The sequence below is a fragment of the Varroa jacobsoni genome, unplaced genomic scaffold, assembly GCF_002532875.2.
Source record: "Varroa jacobsoni isolate VJ856 unplaced genomic scaffold, vjacob_1.0 scaffold_473, whole genome shotgun sequence".
Classification (NCBI taxonomy): Eukaryota; Metazoa; Arthropoda; class Arachnida; order Mesostigmata; family Varroidae; genus Varroa; species Varroa jacobsoni.
The window spans coordinates 71,175-84,642 of NW_019213375.1; the positions used below are offsets into that span (position 1 = coordinate 71,175).

Below are 13,468 nucleotides of genomic sequence, written 5' to 3' on the forward strand. Positions count from 1 at the left end.
CAATAAACGTGAACGTATAATATGTATATAATACGTGCACGCCTGTTGTGTAAACCATAGCTTAATGTTAACATGTACAATAGTTGATACCATTTGTTAGACCATAGGTTTCAAACGGGTTATAAATATAATTATTTTAGGTCTTCGATTTCGCAACTGACTGGTGGATTAGGCTATGTGTTTAAAACAACATGTGCCGATGTGCTTTTTACATTAGCGTTTGCGTCAGCATGTGCCCTCTCAATCCAGTTATCTACCATGCTTAAATATATTAAATCAAAAAACGGCGCGTAAACGCAGTACTATACAGCTACTTGGATAACGCGCTGCATGTCTGCATATAAACTAAATCATGATGATAATACAAAATTGTCATATACAAAACATAGAAAAAATGATATGACATATATCAAAGATGTCATTGATGGTGAGAAATTGCTTGCGATGATGCCTAATGCAATTAAGGGAGTCTACGGTTCGCACGCTTGCTACTTTGAATCAAATGGGCAATCGGAATTCTAATCTCACTCTTTTATAAGAATCAGTATGAGCGCAATACTGACTACACTTGCTGATAAATACTACTTCCGAAGATGTTTCCAAGCCAAGTATTGTAACCAAGTGTTAATCTTTTTTTCGTTGATGTCATTAGGATTGCACGGCGATTGCACCTTTTATTGTATTCAACGCCTTAGTGTTTTAAAATTCTTCTGCAGCTTCCTTAATTATGCCGGCATAGCATCTGACAAAGCTGGTACAGTGGCATTTCTATATAAATCGGACGTATATATCCATAATACTGCTCCCGTGAGGTCATCTTCTTAGTCCTTCCCTTGAAATTTAACTGCGTGCTGGTCCTTTACTATATGTATATCAGGCCTTGATAGTTGAAGACGACGAGACGATGTTAAACAGGATGAAACATTTATGAATCGTCCAAATAATTGCAGATGCTCACTAATGACTTGCTATCCCTCATTATAGCCGATTATAATTTAATAAATGGCTTATCCGGAAGGACTTCAGGACATGGTCGACACCTGCTGATGCTTTGTCTGTTCCTGAATGGTGTTGATATCACGATCCGCCTTCTGTTGCGATTCCATGTTGTTAGTACCGTTGCTGCAGGCGGTGGTGCTTGAATTATTTTGCAAGTGGTGAAGCCGTTGTTGGTGCTGCTGTGCTTGGGTTGTTCCTGTAGTTGCTTGTTGATTACGATTATCTTGGAGATGCTGACCCTGCGTTTGAGCGGGCCGTCAGTTGGACACTTGCTGCATCGTGCAGAAATCCTCATCGCGGAGTCGCTTCAGGGGTTGGGCCGAGTTTTGTGCAGCGGAAAGTGCGAAAAGCCTGCTCGAAAGAGAGGGAGAGACGAAAAGACGAGAGGGTCCCGAATTAGCAAACACACCAATCATACCATCTGCAGCAAAACCTGCAGACATGCCTCTGACACTCAGCTTCTTCAGCCATACATACAATATAGTGCGGCTTATCAGCACTTCCCGAGTCCGTTGACTAGCTTTACTGTTTCGGACCATATTTCTCTATTTTCTTCGAACCAAGGATAAATTAAGTGGCGTTAATAAGTATCCATCTCATATCCAGTATAGGTGGAAATGCGCACTGTTGTTGATTATGCTAACATAAAATGCAAGAAATTAGAGAATATTTACACAATCTCTATTATTTTTTTTGACAACTTGCTAATGATGAGAGGCTGAATAGGGAAAAAAGGTTCAACGCGAATTTCGTCATCATCCCCTAAACAAGTGGTCTTTGACTATTCCACTTATTGAGTACAAGATCCTTACCTCATACACAGTTTCTCAAAAAGCACTACTAAATGTTTCGATGATAAGCAAGGATACCTGAACAACTCAAAGTCATTGTCACATACATACTTGTCTAAGTATGAGAACATCTAAGTAAGGAAAATAAGACGAGCCGTCTCTCTCTCCCTTTCTTGGATATGTGTAGCAGATATAAGCCAGCGCAAACTAAGGACTACACAAAAAGCATTTAAAAACATAAAAAATTATAGCACAAAACACGCTTAGACGAATTGGAATAAAGGCTGATCGAATGTGGTGTATTGCAGCCATACATGATGTTATTATTGTGTGAGCTGGAAGCCCATGCCTATAACTACGGCGTGCTATTAATATATGTTACATATACATACACCAGCTAGCAAACACTTCATTCGCTCCAATTAATCATAGGAGGCCCATACCTGATCGAATATTACATGTTGAGGTAAACCTGTCTATAGGCAGGCAAATAAGTTATAGATGACGCTTGATTCGAGCGAGGCGCTTCAATCCAATGTTCTATCATGCAGCAACTTGATCAGTATCAATCGACAAAACTTTACGAAAATATTTATGTCACTTACTGTGCCTTTACTAACACTTACAGTGTTATACATTTTATTCAGCGAAAAAAGCATACAGCACTTAATTAAGAGTTTTAAAGTTTGGCTAGTTACAACGCCATTCGTATTGGCTTGCGTGCTCCCTTCGAGCTGTTCCGTTTTAATTTGTCCAAGCCAGACGTTATTAAACGCCTTTGTGTTTAACTTCACATAAATAAATTAAGTTTAAAGCGTGCTGTGTAGTTGTGCGACAAATATCGTCATTCCTAGAAATACATCCTTGACTAACTGATTCGTTGAGTATTGGAGTAGGTCACAGTGTGAAAAATAGTAGAACATTTTCGCGAAAATAAGAAGGTCGAAATTAAGGTGGCTGTACTTACTGCATCGAATTCGGATCCCCAAACGTCGTGTCGTGCGATCCTGCGGGGTACATTGTCGACTCAGAGTGCTGATAGAAAGGTACTGGGGTGGCTGGGTTTGAATCTAAAGTCGACTGCTGTGGAATCCCAGGGATCTGGGTAATCAGCATTGGCCTAATATATCCGTTACTATTTTGACCAGGCTGCGTTCCCACTGCAGGCGTGTAGTACCTAGCGAACGCTGTGTCCTTTACCGTGTCAGGATAGAGGTACAAGATGTTCTATATAGGGTAAGATTAAATCATGGATGTTTGTTAAGACCCGCACCTGCTTATTATTCATACAAAGAAGAGGATTAAACTTATTCTTTTACACACCCTGGTTATAAACGAATTTTCTTATTACGGTTAGTTGGCAAATTTTAACTTCGACGCAATTTCCACGGTAACAGCACTGTTGCAGAAAAAAAAAACTTACTCTTTTTTTTTTATGTGTTATCCATCTAAAAACGGTGGACTATCGCAGATGTCTAGGTGTTCCAGATATTTAAACATGCGGCCAATTGCTGCACCGTATGGATAATACAAAGCAAAGATTTAAAACTTTATTCTGAATTTAAGGGTTCCACAACCATTGAGGATTGAATTTAATATCAGTTAAAAAAAAATCAGTGTAAAATACTACGGGCACTTTCGCCAGCACTTGCGCCGGTGTCTTTCATCTATTTTCATGGAGCCATCTAGCCACGCACACGCAAGCCTTCTGTGAGTCATCATAACATAGTCTTAAGTGTGACGTCATCGTCAAGGGTTTCGAATTCTCTTTGGAGTAAGCGATTGCGCTTTATAACAATTGATATTATCCTACCACAATACGAACTACAATGTAAAATTATTCGACACCTTAGGCACCATGTAATGTACTACTACTAACTTACATATAGATATTTAATTATGCAATGTGAGCCAGCAGCTGATATAGAAGAAATATGCTAACCAGCTTTTACAGTACGATTTGCTTTTATAAATGTAACAAGGATATTATATTCGTATTTATGTTATAGAAGAAATCGATGTTCAAAATTTCTACAGTATTTGTCACTTACATGAAGGTCCGATATCCTGTCTGCAAGACTGCGGATCTGGAAGTCCCTGGATGTGAAGGGTTGCACCATAAGAATTTCTTTACCGCCGCTTTCATTCTCGGCGACCCAGGCAATAGAGACACCTCCGAGCTCAGAATCCGAAAAGCGCAGTAGAAATGTGCCGTTAAGTTTTTTAAGTAACATATCTTCCGTTTCGCGTCGACTTACAAAACCCCACACGACTCCATCATTCCAAAGAAGGCGCAAATGTTCTTTCGTGACTTTCATTATCGCATAGAACCACTCCCAGAATGTGAACCCGCGGTCTGGAAGTGGTTCCTTACAAAATAGAGCCCAGCTTAGCTTATGCTCACGGAAATCATGGCCTAAGGTTGAGTTACGGAACGCCTTGGTTGCGAGAAAATGTAAATTGCTCTCCGAAAGACCGCGACCAGTCGCAGATTGGAATTTTGTTGATAAAACCTGTGCCATTTGACTCCACGGTACACGCTCAGGTACTACAAATGGTTGTCTCTGTTGTTCTGAAAAAGCGTTATCCCAAGTGACCGTTGCCCAAGCGTGTGGCTCCTGGTTCCCATGAACAATTACAACGACCGGTAAAGATCGAGCCTGTACGGAGAACGTCATGTCTCCTACCTTGACAATTGACTGGAACAGCAGGCAGAATTTTTCGTCCATGACACTTTCCGTACCCTTTTTTTCTGCACGTTTAATTTTTTTAAGTGACATATTACGAAATGAGACGGATAGCTGCTTTGTAGCTTGATGATACTCCATGGCTCCGATATTATTCAAAATCTCTCCAGAGACTTCGTTTGATGGATACCCATCGTTACGCGCAAGAACCACGGCCTGTGCTTCACTAATAATAGATACCTTCACCTGGGGTGGTGACATGTGCACATTAAGTTTTCCACCCACAAGCAGACGAACCGTAGCAGAGAAGCGTGTATTGGTCTTCATCACTTGCGGAGGCTGCTTCTCAATCACGAAAGTCCCGCACACAAGCACCGATAGCAGAACCTTGATTCGGTTCTCCAACTGGGAGAAATTCTCTTTCAGGGTCGCCCCGGAGGTGGTCGGCATTTTATTGATCAAAAAGTCAAGCCTGCGCACTAGTTGCAAGTGCCGCCAAATCAGTTCTGCTAGTTCTTCACACCACTCCTGAATTTGATCTAGATTATCTTCAAACGCTTGACCGTTTCCAGCAAGCTGCTGCGCTCGGTTCCAGTTGGCAAGCTGAGTATCGACAATACGGTGTTGGAGTTGCGCCAGTTGCTGCACACTTTCTGCAATTAAATGTGCGGTGAGTAAGTAGTCGTCTTCCTTTCGGTAAACCTCTCAAACCTTACGATTAGCAAAGAATTACACTGTATCATATATATTCGCTTGACCAAGGACCCAAAATACGTGAAACCTGTTAGGAACTTTTAGTACTATGTTCTAGTTCTTTTTTTCCTAGGCTACTTATTCCTCTTTCACCATTGAGTCTTAACACAACCTCTTTTTTTTTGTTTACCTGTGATTCGTTTTTCAAAGCTCAGTCGAGCTTGGTGCAGTTCTCTTGCACTCTCTTTGATAAGAGCCTCAAATTGGGCTCCCTCCTGTTGAGTACGCTGTATAATCTCAGCAGACTGACCATTTGCTTGTAGTTGCTGCAGATGTGCATTACGCTTCTGCATATCCTGATATTGGATAACGAACGCCTCTTCCTTCTGTTGCATTTGTTTTATCTGATCTTCCATAACCTGTGCATTACGCCGACAGTCACCCATTTCTTGGAGAATCGTAAGTGTTGGATCTGATACACTACCCAAAAGGCTTAATCCTTGCTGCCCGGAGGATGCCTCATACTGAGCTATAATCTTTTGCTCACATATGACGCAATTGCGTAGGACACGAATGAGACAGGATGGATCATTACTGTAATCCTGTTTAAACTGATTTAAAGCCTCTGTTAATTTGATCCGCATCACGAAATCGTTCGCTCCATTCGCCTTCTCCTGAAAGATGGGTAAGTCGCAAAACCTGTTGTGAATACTCAGGCACATAATTAAAGTGAAAAACAAATCATTTTTACAGGTACCAGCCATCTGACTATGATTAAACCAATGCTTGGACTGGCCGGATTCCCTGATATAAAATACATATTGCTTCTTTCCACCCGTAGCATAAATAAACGTTTCCCTTAGCTCTTTCCAATGAAATTATCTGTAGGTAGTCAATTTAGGCAACTTCATAAGTCCTACGCCTTTCTGTCTATGATGTTTCAATTAAGCTTTGTGGTTTTTTTGAATGGTATGCATTGAGTATCCATTAGGCTGCTACTCCAGTAACTAAATGCGTCATCGAATATGTTCTATAAACTGTTTAAGTACTTAATCACCTGTTGCCTAATTTCTTTACCTCTAGTTCATGCATGAACTGTCGTACTAAGACAGGTACATATTGGTTCACATCCGGGTTGTCGGGATTAAGCGTCTGCCAGTCGTGTTTGTCGATCCAATCACTGAGTGCTCGACGTACCTCTATAGGCATGTGCACGCCATACACCTGTTGCATTTGCTGATGTAAACGCTCTGGTAAGCGTTGTATGCGCTCCCAAGTAGACACGCTTCCCCCCTGAAGTAAAAAACATGTGTCCAACACGTACAAGAATATCGTAAACAACTGCTTATCATGCTACCATTAAAACTTAAAAAGAGAAACAGCCTTACTAAAATAAACATATGCCGATTCATGAATGGATGACAAAACGTTTTAATACCGGTCTACTTAGAGTTACAGAAATAGTGTTAGTTCAGATCTCATAAGAGTTGGGTGGCTACTGGGCGTTCGAAATTAACGCAGGGAGAACAAACTTACTATGATTTTTGTCATGCGTATTATTTATCCTACTATAGTCATCGTTTGTCAATGCTGCGTTTACGATAACTAAGTCCTTTGCTATGACTAGTGTTGATCAATATAATTCAAGCGCTGGTCGCGATTATTTAACGGTAGGGGTGTTCTTATCATTTGATGTATATTGGCTCATGAAGCTGCCGCGTCTATTGTTTAAACATTACGGCATATGGGAGTGCTTTTCGGACAGCTTCGCTCTTTAGCATCGACTCATCTTGATAAATATAATATTTTTTTTTGGGAGCACGCTTGCGAATAAATAGAAGTTGTGTCTAAATAGCCAATTGCATGGTAGAGTAAAGACGCTGCCTATGAGTGTGCAGTGTTGGCTATAGATTTGTATGTACCTTTTCAAAAATGTTCTGACAAATGCTGGTTGCCACATGCGGTCGGTAGCTTCTTTTGAAAACCAACATGACCAGCATGAGGTTATTCCTAAATATTCTAGTAGCAAGATGTTATCAAGTTAATCTCAGCAAAAGAAAGGCTACATATAATTAGTGCACAACATCTAACACCAACCAGACAAACACGCCAAGGAAAGGAAAAAATTCATGTACGACTTTTTTTTTCACGACCTTATTGTTAGATATACATGTACTGAATGTAATGAAGATTCGTTGTTGTGAAACCTTGGTTTGCTACAGTAACCCCGCGACTTCTGTTTCTCAAATGGTTTTAATATTACCACTTTTTGTCTTGTAAGCTAGTCATGACCATCACAGCAATAGCAAATAAGGGAGATTTCATCGATTCGAAATCCCATCTACCCGAAGTGCAAGTTTAACTATTATATCTAAACTATTATGATTCTGTTTGCAGATGTCTGTAGACCAGAACTGTTACGGATCAAGGTACTCACATTGGAACAGCTAAATCACATTTTAGTTTGAGACGGCCATTGTTACTAAATAAAAAGCAAAAAAACGGTTTACAATTACAGGTATCTCGATCAACATAAACACGGTCCGACATCAGCTTCAGAATATGGGCAGCACCGAAAAACATGGATTATTTTTTTTAGTAGAAGTATATAGCTATGGTGAAACCAACCGATAGCCTTTACAATCATGTACAAAGTTTTTACTACCTCTAGGCATGACTGGCCGTTCGAAATATGTCATTCACACAACCCAAAAGTAAGTGAACTGTTTTGTCCTGGTTTTATTGGCGAACTTAAATATTTGTAAACGGAGTTAGCCAAAACAGAAAATTTGGACTAAAAGGGTAACCTTTTTAGTAGACAGGTTTGTCGTATTGTAGCATTGTTGTATTGTAACATATTGTAACAAGTATCCGAAGAAAACACAAAACGCAGCAAATTAAGCTTTATCTCGTAATCGGACTACGGAAGCTAGGTTTGTCGGTTGTTCTGGTGAAAACCCCCTTCTTTAAAAAAATATTTTCAATTTCAACTTAAACGAATCATAGTTTTATTTTATTTTAAACCTTTTAAAACGTCTCCTTTTCTGAGTGAAAAAAAACTAGTCTACTCAAGTTAATTTCAAATCGTGTAAATTGTAATAAAGTAACAGATTTAGGGTCCTACCACTAGACAGGACGCACTGGTATATATACAGAAGAAATATGATTTGGGGTACGCATTGTTAGGCAACTCGAACGAAATTTTAGCAAATATTATGCTTATTTGTCCGCTATCTTCTTTGTATGTATTTTCTTTCGCTGCAATGCTACTCCAATCATTTTTCTTAATTTAAATCAGACACGTTGTTATCAAGTAAAGATGGGTAGACGTACATAGTGTTATAGAGATTATGAACGTAATCATATTATATCTAAACACAACATTGATTTATACATTATTTGATACAATAATAGTTATAGAAATATGTATGCGTGCATACTAATACACCGAGGGTTGGAATTATCGACAGGTAAAATGCGTTTGCAGAAAGCTTCGAAACTATTTATCTCCTTCTCTCTGTGATAGGAATCCATGTCTCTACTTTTGGCCTACCTTACTGCGATTGGAAGTCACCATACATAAAGCTGAGCAACCAATTCATCGCTTGTATTTTATTATCATTTGCTCACACTTTCCTGTTCATGCCCTTAATCGACCACTTAAACTTTGATCGATTATTGGTTTTAATTGCAGCTTTAATGCTAGTATCTTTGTTAGTGACATGGTCAATGTTTCTTACGCCCCAGAGAATAGTTTCATTAGACGACGACTAAATGGGTTCCAGTCGTTCTGGTTTTATGGGTGCATCGACTAATAAAATTAAGTCAACAACTAAATCTGATCAGTTCATTCTTAACTAAAATATACAAACGCTTGCTAGAATCTAACCTGTGGGACAACCTGTACAAATATGCAGGTGACTATATAACGGTGGACTGATGGCCTGTTAGGTCACACGGTTGCCAACGAAGGAACGGTCCGATGTATGTTGAGTGTATATGGCCCTTGACAATGCATTGTCACAGTTGTTTGTTGCTTTCGAATCAGTTGAAGGAAATGTGTTTTTATATTCAAACTCCTAGGTGTGCAATGTTTTTTTTTTCACTGAGCTGATTCTAATAATGGCTATAATCATCTCTTGAAATAGTCGCAGAAACGCCGTTGACAACTCTAGTGTACACTGAATTTTGTTTAGATGGCAGCATCGAGCTATGTTATCATGATTTCAACAGCTACTTTCGGTATAAATAAAATTATAATTCATTATTTGTCTGATGGTACAATAGTCATCGTAACTGACTGAATTTTGAACCACTATGTTCATAGGAGTACTCAAACTATGGTTTTTCAATAACAATAAATTTAGCTTTTTAGGAGATTAACCGCTAATTGAGATAACCGGATTTGAAGTGTCGAGAAATCTTCATGTCAACGAAGCTCTTTAAATCAGAATACCAAATTGTACTTCCGTTAGTGAATTCCGTACAATTAGAGAAATTTAGTTTACAAAGTTAAGATGTTTCCAGCAAGTTTCAGAAACAAGACTACTTGCCAAGTTCTACACTGTATTAGTATTGTTGTGCGTGAGTTCGATTTGCTTTAAGGGCAAAAATAGTTTTTTGTATGATTGGTTTCTTATCTGACTTGGTACGGTAGTGTGGGCAACCGAAACCGTGTGCGAAGAATACCGGCTCTCACGCGCTAAACAGCATTTACATGCCAGTGGCGACGGTCGTACCCATGAGACCAAACAGAGGTAATGGCAGTAGCCGTAACCATCACAAAAGAACATAGGCTTCGCCGACTGACGCAAAGACCAGGTAGCTAGAAACTGATGAAGACCATCGCGTAGGGCTAACACCCACGATGCAAGCCTGTTGTTTGCGGTTTCAACGAGGAACTGAAAGGGGCCGAGTTGTACCGTCAACCTCTCCTGAATGACCCTCGTAGTAATACTTCGGGGTTCAGATCCTTGATGGTTCAATATACAAAAAGTAGAGGCTGATTGTCAGGCACAGCTTGAAAACTTTTCAGGTTAGTTAATCTATCTATTATTTCTAACTGTACGATCGGGGTTGAATAACGGCAGGCAATAAATCTCGTGGAATATTTCGTATGTGACGCAAAACAAAGTATAGCCAAGTATAAAATATCGGGTTGCCCTTGCTTTAAAGCTCCGCGCATTTGTAACGTTCAGTTCAACACAATCTCACAGAATCATAATTTCACTTTAGGTTCATGAAAGAAATGGACGCCTTCCAATTTTGTTGAATGGCTAATGCAAAAAAGAGAAATGAGTTCGCACGTATTTTTGTGTTAGTGCGAAATTAAGTCTACATGACCCGTGTGCGATTCTGGTACAAATCCATCATTAAGGCACAATTTAGTGAAATGTAGCCGTCTCCGTATGAAATCTCCCAAGTTAAACAAAAGTCAACTTTTTTCTTTAAAATCAGCGAGCTTTAGCTGAGGGAAGCGTGGGTGAAATTTACAGAAATTGAAAGGATTTTTTCATTCAGATTTCACCACGGACAGCACGCCTTTGGCGGGTGCTTGTGTCGAGAAATCTTGTCCCGATTGAAAAATGTCCGTTCTTTGCCAATAAGTATTCCGTCTTTTTATATCAACCATCGTCTGGGTTTCTGCCACTTCCCTCTATTCCTGATGAACTATACTATAACACATCAAACAAAGAGGATCTGACGTTCTAGAGAAAGTCGTGGGAAAACCGACTCGCAGTTGAGAGGGCATCGAAATGGCAACTTTTTATAGATGCTTTGCAATCAGCCGGTATGCTCATAGTAAGCCCTCATTTTTCAAAATTGCGTTTAAATAAAAATTATTATTAGTATGTCCCTTCTAAACGGTAGTGCCCTAAAATATTCGAAGATATGCAGGTCTATTTTCTTTAAAATACACGAAGAACTCCACAACCTACATCTATTCAATCTATTAGCTGTTCTAAACTAAGAAAAAAAAAATATGACAGATCATCTCTGTACTATTGGGGGAGAAACCGCTGCGAGATATTCTGCGTCAATAGTCGATAGTAGTCAATAGTAATATTTATACTAAGGAAAATTTATCCAGTGTTGGCACTTTCGTTTGTTTAAGTACAAAGGACAGTGCCAATAATATGGAGCAATGCGCAGACCATATGGAAATATATTTAGAGGCTTGGAAATTCAAAGTATGAAATGTGGTAGAACATGATAAATGCTGATCATGTTCTATGCATGGCTGTTCTATCTTAGCTAAGCTTCAAATGATATCTGGTCTCGGTGATTGCTTTATCTCCTTTGTTCTTACTAAATATACCCTCTGTGATCATAGATGTCTATGTCTGTAGAGATAGCCTACAGTAACAGCGAAGTAACGACCTCGGTTAGATTAATCTTTTTGTAATAAAATCAATCGAGTCATGTCGCGGCTAGTGCGCAGCCACACATTTTGGCCTGAATGATGTCCGCAGTCAGGCAAACAAATTCTAATGCTAAGTTTCGTAAAAAACCTAACCTACAATTTTTCATAGACAACACGTCATGAGCTTATGACATTCTAAGCACTAATAAAAATTATCGTTACTTAGGTTGTATAGGATGTGTATCTAGGCATTAGGATGGGTTCAATAAATGTAGTACTTATTCGCTACAAAAGACTTCGTCGTTAATGGTACATTTTAAGCAGCCATTAGTTTCAAGCCGTCACCCCGCAGATACGTAGTATGCGTAGTTGCAGTGTCGTTTTATACGTAAGTATCCGCAATCCTAAGGTTCTTTAGGACCAATTCACTAAATGAAGAATGAGCATTAAGGGAACTTTCGTGCACAATTTAAGGTTTGCATTGGGATTTCAATATAGTTTATCCTGGCTGCTACCCTACCTTAAATGAGTGGACCTCTATTACACGATTATATTCAAAGTAAGAAACAATGTCTAAACAATCGCAATTTAAGGCAGAAAATGGTAGTCCTTGATGATTGCATACAATCTATCCAGTCGAATTTATTAAGGCACCCAAAGCCAGCTTATGAAATAAAGCCTTTTCAAAGTAAACACGAAGAAACGATCCAATACGGCCATATAGGATATCCTTTGCATCGAAAATAGAACATCACAGCAAGAAGTTTGCATAGGTTACAGAAAGGGAGGTGTTTCATCATCAACCTGCAAAACAGAGGCCGCATTTCCTATTTAAGAGACACCTTAGAGACAAATATGAGCGCTTTATATTTTTCCATTTCCAATAGTTTGTAGAAAAGATCGTACTTAGATTTATACTAAGATTCTGAAAAGATTCACACCCATAAAACGTATGTTTTGATAAAATTAAAGCATTCGTAGCATAATCTAGCATAAAAAGACTTAGATTATATTTATAGTTAAACTAAGCTCCCGTTCGAAGAACAACCACTTAGCGAATGCTACCAGTGATGTAGTTGGGCCCTGGCCGGAAAAGTAGTGGTAAACGTTTCTGGTCGCACATCCAGTAACTGGCAACAGCTTTTATATTCGGTACTAGAATGGTGAAAGTTGCCAAGCGTACCGATAAAGGGTACTACATAATGACATAGAGCCATTGCGCTGTTAAAGACAAGATGAAAAACCGAATGTTTCAAACATTTCACTGTGCCTATAGGTATGACGGAATGGGTCACTGTGATGGTAACAAAAGGAAACGACACATAATCGTAGATATTGCACGCGCCTAGACAGGCCTCGCGGCAACTGTACATGAATAGATAGTCCCGCGCAGGATATTTCTGGGTGGATATCCAGTTGGATCTTCCAAGTAGAGTCATGGGTACCCAAATGGCGGGCAGCCCGGCTGTTGACTTTACTATCACCAGGTGGCTTAACTCTAGTTCATTCACTCAACAAAACTTTGTCCGTAATCCTAATCGTACGTACCTCCATGCTGCTGTTAGCAGGCACTCCAAGCTGCGAGTGACGCGCCCGCTTCCACGAATCGCCTCAGACAGTCGAGAGCTCAGCGACGATGAAACAGCGGTAGCCTCCTTCTCTCACCACGGAGACATGGCAGCACACACACCACAAACGAGCACCACCGAACAACTCTCGCACAAGGCTGCGATTCCTGGAACTGAATGTCAGCGCAGCCCGAATAAAAGGCCACGGGGCGAGAGTTAATGTGAGTGAGGGGCGTCCTTGCTTATTGAGAGAGGGTCATTCGACGAAACGGCGGGCTGGGGCAGGGGTGGGGGAACGGGGTTGTTTGGAGACGGTTACGAGACAAGCTTGCAGCACATATTCTAACAGTATGGGAAGGAAGCGGA

At 39.9% G+C, this 13,468-nt stretch overlaps 1 protein-coding gene across 4 annotated transcripts in view; it reads right to left on the reverse strand.

The window, feature by feature from the left end:
• The window catches only part of LOC111260757 (signal transducer and activator of transcription 5B), a 38,830-nt gene extending 25,546 nt beyond the window's left edge, over positions 1 to 13,284 (reverse strand). The window contains exons 1-6 of one of the 4 annotated variants that reach the window (XM_022833744.2): positions 13,083 to 13,284; positions 12,160 to 12,338; positions 6,248 to 6,463; positions 5,361 to 5,844; positions 3,842 to 5,130; positions 2,758 to 3,017 (exon numbers count right to left, since the gene is read on the reverse strand). In XM_022833744.2, coding sequence (XP_022689479.1) covers positions 2,758 to 3,017; positions 3,842 to 5,130; positions 5,361 to 5,844; positions 6,248 to 6,403 — 2,189 coding nt within the window. In that variant the 5' untranslated portion in view covers positions 6,404 to 6,463; positions 12,160 to 12,338; positions 13,083 to 13,284. Of the gene's footprint in view, positions 1 to 6; positions 1,351 to 2,757; positions 3,018 to 3,841; positions 5,131 to 5,360; positions 5,845 to 6,247; positions 6,464 to 12,159; positions 12,339 to 12,599; positions 13,048 to 13,082 lie in introns of those variants that run through there. The other 3 variants (XM_022833745.2, XM_022833746.2, XM_022833743.2) reach the window with 3 other exon arrangements.
• Positions 13,285 to 13,468: the final 184 nt, after the last annotated feature.